Below are 19321 nucleotides of genomic sequence, written 5' to 3'. Positions count from 1 at the left end.
GTCAAAGAAGGCAGGGGGGAAAAATGTCAAGTAATGTTCCAATTTTTAACTATTATTTTTACTGTATGTTTTCATTTTTATTTCTTAAGGGGTATAGTACATGAATTAAAATCCTGATTCATTTTGTTAACACAGAATACAACATGATCTGCACTGATTCAGGGTACATCTTATTTGCTAAAGCTGGAGATGAAGACCCAGAACTGTTGAACCAAGCCAAGAGTTAAGCTACTTTTTTTTTGATAAATAGCATTTTTCAATAGCACTTGACCAAAAATGCAGGAGCTTCAGCAAAGCCCGCCAAACTCCAAATGGACTGTCTGATGATTTGGCACAACTTGAGATAATGCTGAAAGCAAGTACAGCCAAATTAGTACTTGCATTCAGTTAAAATGAAATGGACTACAATATAAATAGATCAAAATTGGGCCCAGATCCTGCAATTCAATATGCAGGCAGACTGTCAAGTGCAGAATCAGCACTTTGGTGATCAGAAATCTAATGAGGAAAAGCTCTAAAATGCCGGAAAGAATTATTAGAAGAAAAACTATTTAAATCGTCCACATAACTAGAAATGTTTGCTGAAAACCACAGATAATAATAAATGAGCTACGAGCACTTACTTTGAACCTGTAAATGATTCTTTAAATGTAGTAAAAATAATTTCATGCAACAATGTGTCAAGCCAGTTTGGAAAAAGTGCTAAAAATCCTTGATTTATCCACAGCAGAGTAAGTGTATAGTCAGTATTAACCAGTAATGCACTACCTGAGCACAACACAAGTGACAAAGATTTTGGAAGAAGACTAAAGACGAGAAAGAGCGAAAGGTTAAGCATACAAATCCCACAAAGAAAGGAGTCTTTAAATACTGGGCTTTTTTGACAATTGCAGCCTACAGTGCAGTTCCCCTGCTTCATGTTTGCTCTGAATTAAAAATAAATAAATAAATAAATAAAGAGAAGCAGTTTAGTATTCTCAAAGAACCAGTTTTAAGGAGAATTCTATTAACATTAACACAATAGATTGCATCATGTTATATAAATAAGACCTTATACTGTGACACAAGGATCTGCTAGGAAAGTCAGAAATTCGATAGACAGAAATGCTGTGAAAAATCTGCAAACCTGAACACCGAGGAGAAAAATGAAACAAAGGAAACAGAACATGTTTCTAGACACTTTATGGATAAAAATAAGTACAAATAATAAAGGAACAACAACAACAACAACAGAAAGCCTTACCATGATGTTTGCACAACTGTGTGTCTGTAGCCCATGCTATAAATGTGGATACCTTCTATTTCCATCATCTCAGCCCCTCTAGTGGTCAGTACCTGAAGATCTTGCCTTCAGGAGGGACACGATCTATCCATATGAAACATTTGCTGTTGCTCCAGTATCTTGACAGATATTTTTTTTCTTAATTGTGTAATTTTTTTCTGGAGCTACAACTTGTCACTTTTTATTAGCATTTTTGTCAGTGCTGCTGCTACATGCATACATTTAATTGCTAAGCAACAAAGAGTAAGCTCTGCACAGCACATTCGATTACTGCACTGTGCCATGCATTTTCACTAATGCACTTATATAATAAGAAATATAAAAAATAGAAAAAATAAAAAGGTAAAAATATTTATTTCTGTTTCCATAGCATCTAGAAGCCACGATCTGAAATCAGGCTCCATCATGCTAGCCACAAGGAAGAGAGCTAACAGCTGCAGGAAGATGAGGGCAAGTGGACTGAGAGAAAGTGCACAGAAGTTAAAAGCAGAGATGAGTTTTAGTGTTTCCATAGCTGAATAGGCTATGTCTAAAGCTCAGAGATGACTATCCATCTACAGTTAGTCGTGATTCTCAGACATTAGGAAACTATTGCTGTGGCCAAAATACTTGAAGCTTTTTCAAGTATGATGGTCTCAAGGTGAGAAACATTACCAGTTTTCTGAAGTTTATCAGTTTAAAGGAGATACATATGCATTGTATCAAGAAATATACTCTCTTCCTTTTCCTAAATTGTAGAAAAAAACAGTGCAGGCAGTTATTTTCTCAGCAAATGTTACATGTCACTGTCTGCTCTTCATATTGAAATGTGTACTTGCTCCTGTCATTGAAGACTGCTGTCTCCAAAATCTGAGTTTGGCTTTAACAAGGGCTAGAGTCTATCACACATGCAGCTACAAATCCATCTTTCCTTTGTTGAAACAAAGAGTTCTCTTTACACGTGAGATGTACAAGGACAGTGGTCCCTCTTTTCTCCTGGTGTGATTACCAGTTATTTTGCAGTCAGCACCGCATTTCTTAGTGCCATATCTGCAATGTTCATTGAGAAGAGCTGCTTGGAAAACTAAGCCATGATTGTGCAGATGTACAAACTTGCACAACCACATCCAGCCACTTTTTTTTCAGTAATTATTATTAGTAAGATTCAGAAATTGGGCCTGACTCTGCATCTCTTTGGTATTTCCCAAGTAGCCCAAATGGTACAAAGAACTAGATGGGGATACCTGGCAAAATCCTCCCAAATTTTATTTCAGGATGCTATATACCAGGAATTACAGCAGGTAGACTTTAAGACAGGCTTCTAGACTGTCAGCCCCAAGAATCAAGAGTGCTAGGAAAAGAGGTAGTTGCTTTTGACTTATGAACAGTCACAAGCAAAGTCCTACCCCATAGCATTAGTATTTCCTCTGGGCTCAAATATTTTTGCAAAGAAATTGGAATTCCCCAATGTGTCCTGTCTGTTTTGGAGGGACTGAAACAAGGGTGTTCTGAGCACAACATCCTTTATACTTTCATGGGAAGACCAAGCAGAATTGCACTAAATGAACCACAGCAGGAGACCACAAAGAACATTATCAAATTCCTAAACTTATTAAGTACATCAGTACTTAATCATACAAAGTGCTTCTGCATTAAGCTACTCAACACATTAACTACTTAACCCCTGAAATAAAATACTGAATATATGCTTTTTATTGCTATTTCATAGGAGGGCAGATGGATGCTTGGAGATGCTATATATTTCCTTTCACATTCAGACATGGTTGGAAGGCCTAGGTAAGGACAGGTCTGACAACTCTTGCTCCAGCAGAGCATTTTTAGTTCAGAACCATGGAATATTCTGATTTGGAAGGGACCCACAAGGATAATCAAGTCCAGCTTTTAAGTGAATGACTTACACAGGGACTGAACCCACAACCTTGGTGTTAGGCACCAGGGTCTGACCAACTGAGCTCATCCCAGTTCAAACCTCGTAGCATCTTGAGCCAGAATAGATGCCAGGGAACCAGCTGCCAACAGGGAGACCTTTTTTCTTGCCTCCTGGGTCACTTTGGGACAAAATTACAGACTTTCTACTATTCTTTCAGTGATTTTCTTATAACCTGGAGTCCTACAGTTCCTCAGACTAAGGATTCAACAGAAGGTAGCACAGAAAAGAAGTCTCACATCACGAAGACAGAAATTTTTAAAAACCATCACATTATGCAAATTAATGGCATATTACATCATACTTATGTGCTGATAATTGTAAGAATTTAATCTCTTACCTACCATACAACCTCCTAGCATTCAAAAACTACTACATGATGTGTGCTTCTACATTTCTTAACATATAGCTCATTTCTGGATCCTCACATTGAACATTAATAGCTTCTTCTGCTTAGCTCAGGACACCTGAATGACCTTGTTTGATGGAATTTCCCCTAAACATCAGTCTGAACACCAAACACATCTGGGCCTAACACAACCTTCTTGAATTCATTGACACTCATGAAAAATTTCTGGGTTTAACTCTTAGTGATGACTCCAGAGTGACTGTGAAGCATTAGGCACACAACACAATTTCTGAACGTGAGCTGCAGTGACAAGATGTGCAATACAGCCAGCAGGAAGGGAAGAGGAAGGCTGTATACAACCATCCAAATGGTCACACACTTTACAGCAGAGGGTTCAAATACATGCTTTGTTATTCCTCCATTTTTATAATTGCCCTTTAATGCAAGAAGAATTGCAGTCATAATTTGTTTTGCTTCAAGGAGGAAAGTATACAGTTTATTTGCATCCAAGTAATGGTCTTTAGTAACAATGCTATGTTTAATAACTCCTTTAATTTTTGGTCAGACCTGAATTGATCAAACAGCTGGACTAGGAGCTCACCGGAGGTCCATTCCAATTAAAATAATTTATTCTTCTGTTCCATTCCATTCCATTCTATTCCATTCCACAGTGTTGGGCACACCAGCCACAGACCCCAGGGCAGGCAGGGTGGTTCCCAGTCTAGCTGGGGGCTGGACATCACAGCAGCTGAGGACTAATGGTATTTGAAAAGGGATTTTTTTTTTCCCTACAGGGCCCCATTAGAGAGCATGTCCACTTACAATAAAAATGAAAGGGATAGTAAGCCTGCACTTTGCAGACTCTTAGCATTCTTTTATCAAAAAAGCACTCGCAGCAGCAGTAGCCTTTTTTCATACTTCCAAAATCATGAGGGTTAATGGGGTCACCCTCCAATGAGGTGGCAAGACAAGCCTTACTGGACTCAGAAAACAACCCATTTCTGAAAATAATGTATCTGGATAGACTTGTCTCTATTAGAGAGGTATTTTTCACAGACTGGATCCATCTTGCATAGACCACCAGAAAGAGAATAATCTTCAGCCAGTACTAAGTTAAATATATATGTATTTCTAACTCAAAAAAACTTAAAGATGTGTCACAGGAGACTGATTCCAAGCCAAAATACAACTGTGGATTAAAAAGATATATTCAAAAGGTGTGTGTGTGTGTGTGTGTGTGTGTGTGTGTGTGTGTGTAAAAAGCTCAAAGATACTTCTCAGTTCAGGAAACAAAGCTTACATTTTGGTTGTTTTTTCCCTTTGCAGAGAGATCATTCGAAAGAAGCCAAAACTAAACAGTCACTGACAACATCAGGAGCACCCAATGGGGTCCTTCCTCAAGTGCTTCAGACATAGTTAACATCAATAGCTCCCAAGTTTTTTTCTAAGCTATTACTTTCACTTCTTCTATATCCACCAGTTTTGTGAGGTCTGTCTTTAACCCAATCTGCTAATGTATTACTAGTGTTCCCACCACTGTGGGGAGAGAATTTCATCCAGCAGCCAACTAAGGAGCTGAGTAGTAACTGTGAGCTTTATAGTTGCAATATTAATAATTTAAACCTTCTATAAACAGTTTGTTAGGGATGGGCTTGAGGGAGCAAAACAGTATAAGGCTTTCTGTAACTTAGTACCTCAGAGTGATGAACAGTAGAGCACATCTTCAAGCACTTGTCTCCAAATCAATGCTTCCTTGCTTGTAAGGCAGAGGAAGAAAATGTTTTATTCACAAGATTTCAGAAATGGCTAAATGGAGCTCAAATGACAAAACTTTTAGAATATGTACTTTACTTAAGCTTTGAACCTGATAGAATCTGTTAAGATTTACACATCTGAGAAAAAGGGATCTTGAGTTTCTATAGTAGTGAGATGTATTCAATCTCTACTGTATTCTAAATTTTGCTCTCATTATAGTAACTGAAAAATCCTTCTCAATTCCAAACATTTCCATCAGTTCAGATGGAACTGATGGGGGGTGGAAGTGGGAAACATCTCACAAAATCTGCATTAATAATATGGGGGTGAGGGGACATCAGTGAATTTCTAGGAATTATTCAAATTTTAGACTAATATCTTTCTGTATGGAGGCAACAAATATTTGATGTAATTTTATCATTCTGCAGAAAGAGCTTTTTGACATAGGAAAGCTTTTTGTCAGTGAAAGAGGCCTTTGTCTGCTGGTTTCATTTGCTTGTGGTAGCAAGCAAATGGTATTTTGATACCAAAACAGAAAAATACTAATTTTCAGTTGTCTTTATTAACATAGCTGCATTTGCAAATCCAGGATCAAACTGAAAGCCTCCCATCTACATTTCCCAGAGGAAAAAGGATGGGAAGATATAAGTGCTTAAGACTGTTTTGAAAGCAGAACTCTATTCTCTGTAGTTGTTGCCATCTACCAGCTCTTTTGTTCGTGCAAGATATTTGACAAGCTTGCTTATGTCTTTGTTTAGTCCAAATTATTTCTGCAGGGGATAAAAGACAGGAGACCTGTTGGAGAAAAAGTAATAATTTGAAACTTTCAGATATTGAAAATCAGGCTGCTATTCTTTAGAAAGAATACTTACTAGGCTGAAGAAGGCCATCACTCGTTTTCTAAGATAATGAAAGCATGGGATGAGGTGTACTTTGATTTCCTGATTATAATAAAAGTGGGAATAGTTTTTTACTGTATGCAATGTGAAGAAGAAAACAGTGATAGCAGTGGTGTTCTACTGGCACACACAGAAAGTGTATCTGAAATAGCGCTGCATTATGTACAACAGAAAATTAAGCATAGCAGGATTATGCAATATGCTGTCCCTCACCAACACTGGTAAACATTGAATGTTTACATAAATGGAACAATAGCATCCATTATGTTGTCTCAGAATACATATGCTTCATAACTAACATTATTAGAAGAGGAAAAGTCTGTTCTGTAAAAGCAGAGCAGTTAAGTGATGCTCATAATCCCTACCATGCGGTCCATTAACCTCAGAAGTTTTAAGTAGCTTCGTAGTCATCCATGGCATTTCAGATTTCTCACAGCTTCAAATCTGTGGGCAGCTTCACAAGCTTTTTGTAAAGTTTCTCATGACTAGGACATCTGTAAAATTCCCTCCAGACCTTTCTTCAATTCATCTTGTGTTAAGCAGTCAGTAATTGACATATATGAATAAGGATACAGCTACATCCCTGAAAACATTCCTTACTGAACGCAGTGTCTTTTCTTAAAATATTTATTGGTAATTTTACGTACTATAAGATATTAAATGCATTCTGTTTTTTAATCTTACCTTTTTCTTCTCATTTCAATGTGAGTTTTCAATGAGCAGCATTCCCAAATGAAACTCATAGTAAGGAATCAAGATAATCAGACATCAGTCTTCTACCTTTTACTAACTAATCCACCATTCAGCATAGGTGTCCTCACCATTTACGTGAAATAAATTACTTATTTTAGAGTCAGATGAAAAATTGCAACACTGCCTAACACGTTGCTTAGAGACAACTGACAAATTTTCTTCCTGAATGTGTACTTGGGAAATATGAAAGGTAGAACTGAGATGTTAAATTTTGGTACAGTGTCTTTTTGTTAATTCCTTTGGTCCACAGAGGGAAGAAGTTGGTGAACCTTTGTTAATTCTGATCTCATGAAACTGGCCTTCTTTTCCTAGAAGGAATTGATTCAGGATTCAATGGCAATAATAATAAAAATAACACCTTTAAGTTAACTCTCACAAATGTACTTGTAGTCCTTGACTAAAATACTTTTGTACTTCTGATACAGATATATGAGATGGGACTAGCCAAAGAAACATATGATGATTATGTTAGAAGAATTCAGAGATCTGCAGGCAGAGAAGAGGATGTCATCTCTTCCTCTCTGGCTGGCAGCACTAAATAGTGTTGAACCACGTAATGTAAGGTAATATGAAAAAGATATTTAGATACTCAGAGAATGGTAACATCTAAAACAGAAATACAAAATACACTGGACACTATATCTCAGGGCATCTGTTTGATTATTTTAGTATAGAGGAGAAGAAGGAATATATGCACCCTCTCAGAAGTCAAATCCTACCTATCCAACTTGCAATTCATCTTCTGTGATGAAGAATCTAGATGTAGAGCTTCTAAGTGGCACATGGGTAGACAGCTTTAGATGCTCAGGATTACTTATTAAAAGATCCATGGCTGAGCTGTTGGTCTGGGGTTTTGAACCTAAGGCTTCAAATTACAGAATTTTCAAGGACTATATGTGTTTGCAGTCTTATAAGCAGGGAGAGCAAAAAACAACCAGATTTGTGACCTGAACACTAGGGAAAGATAGTTGCTTTAGATCTTGTGTTGTACTGCACTACTAAATTTGCTAAACTCAAACAAAATTTTCAGTATCTCACTGGTATCAGGGTAGCTCTGATTTCCTCACTCCTGGTGACCACAGGCAGCAATCATACTGAATGGCTTAGCATGCTTGAATACTGCCACACCAAACCCTTCTACACCAGAATGAAACTCCTTCTGGCCTCACAGATTTCCTACTCTACATACTGGCCATAGTTTCAGCGCACTTTTTGGCAGAGCAGCACCCAAAGTCTCCAGGGATTTCCGGAAAAGGCCGCTCTGGAAGCTGCTGAAGCTGCTGCGTCCCCGGCAGTGCGGCAGAGCCCAGGAGCCCCCAGAAGGCTGGGAGAAGGCTGCAGCACCCCCTCCGCTTCCTGCAGCTCCCACAGGCGCCTCAGCTCCGCTCCACAGCCCACGGGGATGCTCTGAGTCACAGCTACAACGTAAAAGCTCCATCTGCAAGAGGGTTCCTTCTCTGCAAGCAATGGGAGATGACATACTGACTGGGGGAAAAAAAGGCAGAATGTGGCATTCATCTGAAAAATGATGCTGTACCGATGTCCCACATCCTCAGTCAGCTCCAGGGTTGATTCAAACTTGTCCAAATGGGGGGTGGAAATTCGTTATTTGCTTGACATGCAAGAGAAAACACTTCAAATTAAAGACAAATAACATATATAAAAACTTTTTTTTTTTTTTTTTATGCTTACCAGTGCTATGAGTCACTTTCTTTTCTCCAAAGAGAACTGTAAACTAACTAAACACTAAATATATGTTTGGTAAAACAGAATATCCAAATTTGTTAGACGCTTTATAAAGGTCATGTTCTGCAATATCACACTGATCACCCCCTGATTAAATTGCCTACTGCTCCAAATTTAATGAGAGACTGAAAAGTCTCAACGGTAATTGGGATAGATGATCCTTTAAAGAGAGAAAGTAAGTGGGTAGTTAGTTGAAGCACAGAAGAATGCTTATTAATGTGGAGGTGTAAGAAGTCCTTCCTGAGAAAAACAATTAAAGACTATTTTATTTGGAAAACATTGAATTTTTATTTGTGTTGCCTCATTGAAGTCCTGGACAGAGCATCAATTCTCTAACACATGGTGGGAAAAAAAACCCAAAAAAATCCAGCAGTCTGTCTTCTGCCTACAATTGCATACTGTATGGTAAATTTATTGATTTAAAATTTTTCAGTATAAAATTTGTAGTTATTTTCAGGAACTCTCTAAGTTATTTGTGTCTTGTTTGGTTTCTCTTAAAAGTTTTTTACTTCAAACAAAGCCATTATCAAGAAATCCAAGTACACAAAAAGATATAAAGACAAAGACAATAGCAACTATCTGACTGAAAATTACAGAACTATTACATTAAAAAAAAAAAGGACTTATTTCTTCTTAATTAATATGAAGTCCCTTAAAGACACTAAGTATTCCTTATGCTCTTATAGTAAGATTATCAAAATGTTTTACTGGGGGTTTGAAGTGGCACTAAAGTAAACTGCTGTTAAATATGTCATTCAGATGTTCATCAGAAACACAGGGATAAAGGGGCAGTTCTTATGATTCTATATTTAAAATCATAGTCAGATATTTTTCTGCCTAAAAGATAGGGTCAATTTCAAACAAGTATTATTTAAAGGAAATCACATGCACTACACTATATGAAAGATCACGCAAGGCAATTGCAACTGATATTCTGGGTTCATAATCAACAGAATTACTGATATTTTTATGTCTTTAAGTCTGAAATTCTACTCATATTTGACTCTGACTAAAAATGCATATCAAAACTTCAGAGTGACTTTTCTGAAGTCAAAATGTGCCATGAAAGCAATATTTAAGTTTAGAGAAGAAAAAAAAAAAAAAAAAAGAAAAAAAAAGGAAGCCCTTAAGACCCTGTTTTAAAAATATCATTGAAAACTGGTAATTCAGTGGTTCTGAATTAAAGAGAAAAAAATACCATAAGAAAAATCTTTTAACTCTGTTTTAGTTCTGTGAAATTACTAGTCCAGCTGTCAGGAGCTATGACAATTCTGGGATCCTCAGGTCCCAGACAGGAGGATTGCACTAGTACTCGAGCATAAAAGCTCTTTCAGAAACCATATTTGATGTTCCTTGTCTGTTCTGTGCCAGGAGCGTGTCAAAATACAGATGAATTGTGGTTCAAGACTGGGGTTAAAATCTGTCCTCAAACATATGACTGCAGTTTGTTGCTCAGTTGAAAGGTTGACTTATTTTCTAGTTCCCAATTTTCTTTTCTTTCAGAGCAGGTATTTTATTTAGAGCCATATCTGGCTGGGTGAAAAGGACAGGACATAAACTACTTGGTATAAAATCTCTGACAAGGTACTTGGGAGAGTGGCAGAATGTACAAAACAACAGCAAAGCCAAGCTATAAGCAGCAGAAGAGATTGAAGCATGAGCAACCACCAGCATGAGCAACCTGGCCTTTTCCCAAGCTGCCAGCAGAAATGAACTTCAGTAAAAACTTAATTCCCTTTTCAAGAGAAGGCAACTGTTGGTTCAGGCAATTCCCACCAGGTCTATTATTATTTACAATGGAGGCAGACATCACTCTTGGCTCTTGCTCAAAGAGAACAGGGAGAGGGGGAGAGTTCCAACAACTTTCAGAAGAGAAGAGGCGTAACTCTTCACAGCACATTCTTGGGTGCAATGAGAAGGGACTTCATTGCTAATTATGGCTTATTAGTGCTATTGCATTTTAAGTTATCACAGAAGGGGTTCAGGTTAGAAAGTACATTATCATTTTTTAAATCTTCTGACTTACCTTTCCCTGAAGAGACTGAAGTCCTTCTGCCTATACCACAAATAAAAATTACCTTTCTCTAGCCCAGTGGTGTTAACCTACTTCTGCAGGCTTAGAGAAGACACCCCAGTCCCTGATAAGAGGTCTGCCCTACCATCAGACTGAGAAATTTCAAGCAGAAAGTCTACTCTCGCACCAGCTGCCCCTGTCATGTCCTGTGACAGGTACAGGAGACACAGCAGAACAAGATCTGGGCAGGTGAGAGGGTCAGAATTGGCATAAGCTGCATGGGAACCGCATCCATCAATAATTCAAGTCAGCCCTTCAGCTCTTCTAACTTCTGCAAGGGTCAGGCTGGACCCTTGCTCCCTGCTCAGCCTTGTGTGCCCATGAACACGAGGTAAGGTAGTGAGATGGCACCAGCTGAGGGCTTCTGATGCTTGGAACATGTCATAGCCTCACTCCAACAAAAACAAAGCGCACTACATTAAATATCCCCTTATCTCACCATATGTTCTTGCCAGGTGGGGGGTTTGGACCTGTTTGAATGTGGTTGTGTAATCGTGACTGAACTCATTTTGAGACAGAGGAACTTTGGAGAGGTGCCTCTTCCCTCTCCCTTGAGCTTGGGATAGTGAAGAATACCCATGGCAGAGGCAGCTTTTTCTCTTTAAGTCTCCCCTCATCTTCAGATTTTGAGGAAAAATAAGAATCTACCAATATTTCTGGTGTAACTGAACTTTCATGATGGTATTTACCAGATGGTTTTCAATTCTGGGAGAAGAAGGGATGGAAATAAAAGAAAGGATAAGTAAAAAGAGAGGAAGGAGACCATAGAAGCTAGCTTAAATGCTTGAGTCATAACATTTCTGTGACTGTTTCCATTGCCCAGATTCCAGTGGCATTATAATTTGCAATCAAGCCTGCAAATCACTGTCTTGGAGTAAGACACTCCTGGACAGAATAGATGGAGAGGAGAAGCAGGTAAGAGCAAGACATTTACAATTACTAAACTAGACAGTGGTTATTAATTAAATCTTGAAAGAGAAAGCATATTTTATTATTCACTCTGTCTAAACTCTGTTCTGTAAGCCTAGTTCTTTTATAAAATGAAGACTGCATTACTGAAATACAAAATAAATATAAATAACATTTACATTCAACTAAAAGTTCCTGTATCACAAAGTTTAAGAATGCCAAGTAGATAAATCCAAACAAACCTAATTTCACATTTCATGTTAGGAAGACTAACATGGAATAATAAAGCATGACAATATAATAGTGGAAAGGAAAATTTAAAAAAAAGAGATCCATGCATCGTGTTTGGTTTTATTTTATTCTCTGCGAGGTACACATTGCAATTAATTGTGTAGGCTATATACTAAGCATGAACATTTAATCATGGAAATCACTGTCAGTTAATTGATTACTGTCAAGAATCTGATGATCACAAAACTTGTTTCTTTTTGATCCACCTTATATTGAAAAACTGAAAAAAAATGAAAACTGAATATTAATGCACAACAAAAATAGTACTCTTTGCATGCAAAACTTATGTGTTTCACTGAAGACACCCCCACTTCCTCCTACCAAACAGCTGTGTACAATAGTATATTCCAAAAAATTTTCTTTAATGCTAGAGCACCAAAGAATAGCTGAGGTGAAAGGAAGTCTTTTTGTCAAATGCCTTGTTTAGTAAAGACACTTGTATGTATTTTTATTTTATTTACAAATTTAAAAGCTGCTATCATATTACATAAGTTCTTCCAGGCCAGAATTATTTTACAATTAAGCTATCATCTGAATGAATCTTTAAAGAATTTATGGCACTTTCTACTCCATCTATTGGTGAAATATATAGAAGCAACAAAAGAGGTCTAACTAGGAAAGTATGCATTATGGATACGCATACAAACCCGTTACTAATCAACTATTCATGAGTACAGCCAGAGCAGAAACACATTGAGAAGTGAACTTTCAGCCCAAAATAGGAATAGTAAATCTCCAAACAGATATATAAGTTAAGAACAATATCTAAAAGTATTTATCTTTTTGGTAGTTGGTGCACCAAATAAAGTATGTAGTATCTTGCTATGTGCAAAGACATGGTCTAAAATGCAAGGCTTCTGATAGTTCTGTTATAGAGAAAACTTACCTGATGGTGATACATCTTGTCTCAATGTCCTAAGTTTAAACCCACAAGCTCATGCCAATGTTTTGATCCATTTCAGCCTGCAGGGAATTTCTAAAAGAAATTCACCGAATCAGGGTAATTTCAGTGCTACAATGGGTGGTTCTGGGATGATTTCTATTCCAGGACAGGTTTTTCAAACAGCACAAATTGCAACTGCTTAGTGGTGTACTGAAGACCCTCCTGACTGTAAGGACCTGCAGTGACCAGGCATGCAGAGCCAGCACCAATTTTCCTTCATACTGTAAGAAGTTAATGTACAATGACCAAGTGGTGTTCTCTGAAGTTTGATCCATTTTTAATAATATAGGATTCTTTGTGATCAATAGCTTCCTTTAGATTGTGCACTGGGCTTTTTCTTGGTTTATTTTCCTTGTTATGCAGTGTCCTGAGTGTGTACATAGTGCTTACCCATCTAGCACCAACTTTAAGAGTTAAATCAGCTTCCTTAGGAAACTGCAGAAGCCATTTCCTAACTGAAGGACAGTGGAGCTGTGGGTAACAGCCCTGAATGAAATGGCATTGCACTGGAGTCTAAGATACAAAATAATCATCACAGAACTAAAGAAAAAAAATTGGATTTTTCAGTTTCTGATTTAAAAAAGGATTTGGTTCCAAAGCTCAAGGAAAAGATGGCTGGAAGCTCTACAGTGATTGCTAAAGCCCTTGCATCATTGAGCAGTGTCAGAATTGAGTAACTTCCCCTTGGATCACTACAGTGAACTCATTGTACTTCAGCAAGGGGTTCATGATGACCCAAACTTCTCCATTCAGCAGCAGTCAAGCTCTTCTGGCAAGCACTGTCGGAGATGACACAGAAGGTAGGTCAGGTTGGGGCTTGCACCTGACATTAACACACTGCAAAGGGAAAAGGCAGAGATGAGAAAAGAATAGAGGGAATTTATCATGTATTTTTTTTTTAAAAAAAAAGAATCAACGTGCTTCCCATCGACTGGATATAAATGGAACAGTATGCTCTGTTGTTAGCCAGCAAGCAGATAAAGTTGCATGGAATGCAAGAAAGAAGAGCCTGTTGGAGATACTCTTCACCTGACAATTGCACAGGCAAGTGGAAAACCTCATATGAGAACTACTCCTAAAAGGAAGCTGTGGGTTCCTCCACAAAGATTTCCCACATACTGATGTTTCCCAGGGCTCAGTGTTGAGGCCATTGATGCTTCCTCAGCCAGTTTGCAGATCACCCCAAGATGGCTGGGAGTATTGATCTGCTGGAGAGTAAGAAAGCTCTGCAGAGAGACCTGGACAGGCTGGATTGAAGGCCTGAGGCCACTTTTATCAGGTTCAACCAGAACAAGTGCCAGGTTCTGCCCTTGGATCACAGTGAACCCCTGCAGTGCTGCAGGCTGAGGACAGAGTGGCTGGAAAGCTGCCCTGTGGAAAAGGTCCTGGGGGTGCTGGTTGAAAACAGCTGAACATGAGTCAGTGTGTGCCCAGATGGCCAAGGCAGCCACAACATCCTGGCCTGTGTCAGCAGTAGTGTGGCCAGCAGGAGCAGGGCAGGGATTGTCCCCTGTACTCAGCACTGCTGAGGCTGCATCTGAAAGCCTATGTCCAGTTTTGGGTCCCTCTCTACAAGAAAGGCATTGAGGGGCTGAAGCAAGTCCAGAGAAGGGCAGTGGAGCCAGTGAATGGAACAAAAGTCTGATAAGGAGCAGCTGAGGAAGTTGGGATCATTCAGTCTGGGAAAGAGAAGGTTCAAAGGAGACCTCATTGCCCTCTACAACTGCCAGAAAGAAGGGTGCAGTGAGGGGGGGTCAGTCTCTCCTCCCAGGTAACAAGCAGTAGGATGAGAGGAAATGGCCTGAAATTGCACCAGAGAAGGTTTATATTGGATATTAGGAAATTTTTTTTCACCAAAAGGGTTGTCAAAAATTGAAACAGGCTATTCAGAGAAGTGGTGAAGTCACTCTGGGGACAAAGTTTTTAAAAGATGTATAGGTGTGGTGCACAGGGTCGTGGTTTACTGGTGGACTTGGCAGCACTGGGTTAATGACCGGTCTTGATTAGAACTTACACCTTTTTCAACTGAAATGATTCCGTGATTCTTTTTCATAAGGGAAGCATTGCTTGAACTTGTAGGCATGAAAAATAATTTCTCCTTATTTTAGAATTAATGTTTCCAAACATGCTCATCAAATATCACTGAGGGACACCTTTTTTTTCTTTCAGGAAGAAGAGACAGAATAGATGTTTTTAGGCAAAATATCTACATTACTGGCCTCTGGTGGGAGTGGTGGGAGAAACTGAACTACAGCTAAACATCAAATTCACAGTCACTAATGTTCAGTTAAAAACCTGATTTTCCAGGTGCTGAGTTCAATCAGTTATATATAATTTTCTGATGATGGATGTTCACTTTACCTGAGTATAGCTATGTTAATTAAAATATCACTGTACCTTTGCTCTCCATGGGGGTCCTACTTTGCAATGGGACACATTTTGATAAAGAAGAATGTTTTCTTCTGCACCACTGATACCCATCCAGACCCCCTTGCAGAGGTTTCCTCCAGTCCAGCTGCATACATTTGGGTGCAAAGGGGTAAAGTAGTTACAGATCTAATATGACTGAAAGTAAAACTGCAGCCTGTATTGCTCACACGCTCCCCTCTTTTTTTTCAATTCAACTTTCAGAGCACTGTGAACACTGGAATTAATAATGTTTGCTGCCTCTGCTTTTCTCCTTTTTTATAAAACCATGCTGTAATAAAATTGAGACTTCTCCAGAAGTCTCCACAAAAATCAGATTATGAGACATACTTACAATAATTGAAAATATTAAAGTAAGTCTATTAAAATGCCTTTTACCTCAGTCTTCAAGTTTTCACTGAAAGAAATTTGCATTTGCTATTTTCCTTACATGGCTTTTAGTCATATATCCAACAGGACAGATTAAAGTTTAATTATTTCCATTCACCTTGCAGAGTTCAAAATTAAGTTGCTGTCATGAAGAATGTGTATTGAACCTTAACTGAAATAACAATAATAAAGTCTTTTTCTTCTACTCCCACGTAGCAGAAAATTAATACTATGGAACACAATAAAAAGTTTCTTACTAACATTTAATTGGAAGATTTTATACATTTGACAAAAATTTGAGAAAATTATTTGCTGTTTGTATCTTAATTAAAAATAATAACCTAATTTAATTTCTTTGAATTTTAATTATATTTATGCAAACTGCAAACAAGAGAAAACAGTTCATACACTAAAAAGCTAAAATGTTGTATAAGGTCCTTTCTGCACACAAAATTATCTTACTGTTACTCTATAGCTTTGCAATTGAGGTCAAAAATAGTGGTCATAGGTGATCTTGGAGGTATTCCACACTGTCCTTCATGTCAGAAAGAGTACCACAGAGCTGCTCAGTGAGCACACCAAACCAGATCAGCTAACCCAGATGTCACTAGTGAGATGACATGGTCATAATCTTCCCTTCTACAGAAACAAATTTAGGAGTGGAAAAATTACTGCCTTCTGAGTTCCTCCAAATTTTCTGTTTATATGCCATTTATATGCCATTCTGTTTATATTGCCATTTTCCCTAAAGCACAGAGATAGCTACCTATAACCCCACTATAGAATGTGTATTCCTGTTTTAATTAGGTTCATTTGGCAGAAGTTGAGAACAAGCTGGCAGAATTTGGCCTCTCTGGAGGACAGACAACAGCAGCCATGGGACACCCATGCCTTGGCAGGACAGCAGCAGGATCTAACCTGGCCCATTCCCAGTACTGCTAGATCATCCTCAGCTATTCTCATGGATGCTGCCAGTGCATTAGTACTGTGTCTTATTAACATTTAAGTAAAATTCTCCTGGGAGAATTGTAAGACACCATACATATTTTTCATCAGAATACAAGATGTGCATGATTCAGTATCTGTGCCCTTTTCAAATCACAATTTCCCACCAACCCCAGAAGAGGCACTATCACTGTGCCAATATGCAAAGAACAAAAAAAGTGGTGGACTGAAGAAAATGGCCAAAGATCAGTACAGAAAATACAGCTTGAAAAAAGTTACCAATTGAAAAAGACCTTTAGAGCCTCTCATCTACATACAGTAGGTCGCTGTCAGCTTTGTTTGCCTTTTTGAACATGAAGTACAAAGACTGCTTTGTAAACCTGAAGACATCAGATGTGTGTAAGACAACTGAGAAGGAAAAAGAATTCTGGGTGTATGAGCTTCTTGGTCATATATAAAGAATTTTCTTGAGACTCAAATGCCCATATATGAGAAATGCCTAATATTATTATTATTATAAGGCGTGTATAAGATTGCCAAGAGGTTGTAACCTTTTCTTTCAGGACCTAAATTTTCTACACAGATATGCAACTTCTTAAACAGCCTTTCAAGTGCAAAGTGAATGTAAAGGCAAGAATAAATATAATTTACTGCCTTGACCCAAACATTTGAAGCCTTACTTTGCTTTGGTTAGCTCAGATTACTACTTAGAAATGTTTATTAAAAAAAAAAAGTGTCCTCTGTAATAACAGTCAAGACAAGAAGCTGGGTTCAAAGTACATCTTGTTTCCAGGGAGCACAAGTATTGAGAGCAATGGGAAGTTCAGAGGTAGAGATTCAAACTTCCTCAGCAAGGAGTGAGGAGCCTGAGGAAGAGGGGCAGAGAGGAAGTAAATAGCACCAAAATGGAGACAGGTCAGAAATGAGAAAGAAAGGATAAACCTGATCATCATCAGGAACTTAGGATACTCAGCATTATTCTTCTACTTTCAAAGCAAGAACCTCTAAATCTAGTTCATAGACAGACCTGTTGTTTTTATTCAGACCAGGCCCATAGGCCATTCACAACCTTCCAGAATATATCCCTTTTCTCTACACATCACTTGTCTGTGGCACATAAACACCAGCAAACAAAATTCACCAAGGAACATTTGCTTACTGTGAGGGTAACATGCACAGCCTGTCTATGTAATTCTCTGGACTCTCTTTCCTCTACAATAAGACAAGAAGCTGTTGGTAGGTTCTGTCCTCAGCCTCAGCCACCGCTTGTCCTTGTCTAGGAATTGCCTGAGACAAAGACAGTTTTGGCCCCAAGCAAAAACTGCATTGGAAAAAAAAAACCCTCTGTTAACAATTCAACAACATGGAAAACATTAAAGTCTGTGGATTGGAGAATAACAGTATCTCTGGATCTGTGGATGATATTAAGATGTTTGCACTCCATGATTTTGTTTGCTAGTACAGAAGCAGCCTAGGTCCTACAGCCTGATTAAAAACATACCTGTAATTTCTAATCTGAAAGGGGAAAAAAAGGAAAGGACAGTAGAAAAGGAGATGGGAAAGTAAGAAAAAGAAGAAGAATGAAGAGCTCAGAGAAGCAACCTGAAAAACCAACACAAAATCTGTATAAAAAATGCACTAGGCAGTGAAACCTGTGCAGACTCTTAGATGAAAAGCTCATATCAAACTGCTGTGAGGGACACAAATATCTGCCTACTGGCCCTGTAAAAACAAAAATCCTGAAGTTCTGCAATCCTGGGCCAAACAAAATACTTCTTTCAGTATAAACGATATTGTTATTCGACTTAAATCTGAGAGACGTGACATGAAGAGATAAATCAGCTTTGGATCTATTGAGTAATGTCTGAAATAAAAAAGTTATCTGTTTACTTTGAACAGATCTCTGTCAACACCTAACACTGCAGATCTCTGAATGCTGGAAGCTGGAACCTCATGCAGTATTGCTGAGAGGCAGCTGTGCACCCCAACATTTGACCACGTGGTTCCTGTGGCTTTACAGTGGGACTTGTAGCTGCCCAAACTAGGAATTAATACACATTAAAAGTGAGTTTTATTCTGGATTGGTTTTTTGCTCCCCTCTTCTATGTGCTTGCACAGATGTTTCCATGACCTTAACAGTGGGGAAATATAGGATCATCAGCCCAGCTCAGAACTGTCCCTTCCTATGTCAGCATTGACATGGATCACTTTGGGAGCATGTGGCCAGGCAGCCAATTCTCTCTCTACAGTGCCCTTGTGGAGGCAGCTCCAGCAGTGTTAGCCCACGTCTGTGATGCTGTCACCAGTACATTTGTAAAAATATTAATAAGAGTAACCAGAAAGTTCCAGAAAACCTTTGGGAGATACCACAATACAATGAAAAATTATTCTTCAGTCTCTCTCTTGCTAAATTGCTCACTTTTGGATTCTAATATCACTGCTGCAATAAGATATTATCACAGACCAGAATTAGTACTATGGGAGATTTGGTTACAACTGAACACGAGTAATTCAAAACACATTCTGCTTTCAGATTACCCCCCAAAAAGGGGATTGCAATCCCAAATTGCCTTCCTCTTGCCCCACTCAGCATACATATAGAGATAGCTTGGTTTTGGTGAGGTTTGGCCCTATTCTCCAAAAGGGCAGTTT

The 19321-nt window shown here is 38.4% G+C and overlaps 1 protein-coding gene across 26 annotated transcripts in view; it reads right to left on the bottom strand.

Moving 5' to 3' along the window:
• Window positions 1-19321, bottom strand: part of DLGAP2 (DLG associated protein 2) — a 443370-nt gene that overhangs the window by 329656 nt on the left and 94393 nt on the right. For 7 of the 26 annotated variants that reach the window (XM_086875973.1, XM_086875974.1, XM_086875977.1 and 4 more), the window contains exon 1: window positions 1244-4854. The exons of the other annotated variants lie outside the window; for them this stretch is intronic. In XM_086875973.1, the coding sequence (XP_086732099.1) occupies window positions 1244-1246 (3 nt within the window). In that variant the 5' untranslated portion in view covers window positions 1247-4854. Of the gene's footprint in view, window positions 1-1243; window positions 4855-19321 lie in introns of those variants that run through there. 26 annotated transcript variants of the gene reach the window in all.

This window comes from Cyanistes caeruleus, chromosome 2 (genome assembly GCF_971803275.1).
Source record: "Cyanistes caeruleus chromosome 2, bCyaCae1.hap1.1, whole genome shotgun sequence".
Lineage (NCBI taxonomy): Eukaryota > Metazoa > Chordata > Aves > Passeriformes > Paridae > Cyanistes > Cyanistes caeruleus.
This window is presented reverse-complemented; position numbering and strand designations above follow the sequence as displayed.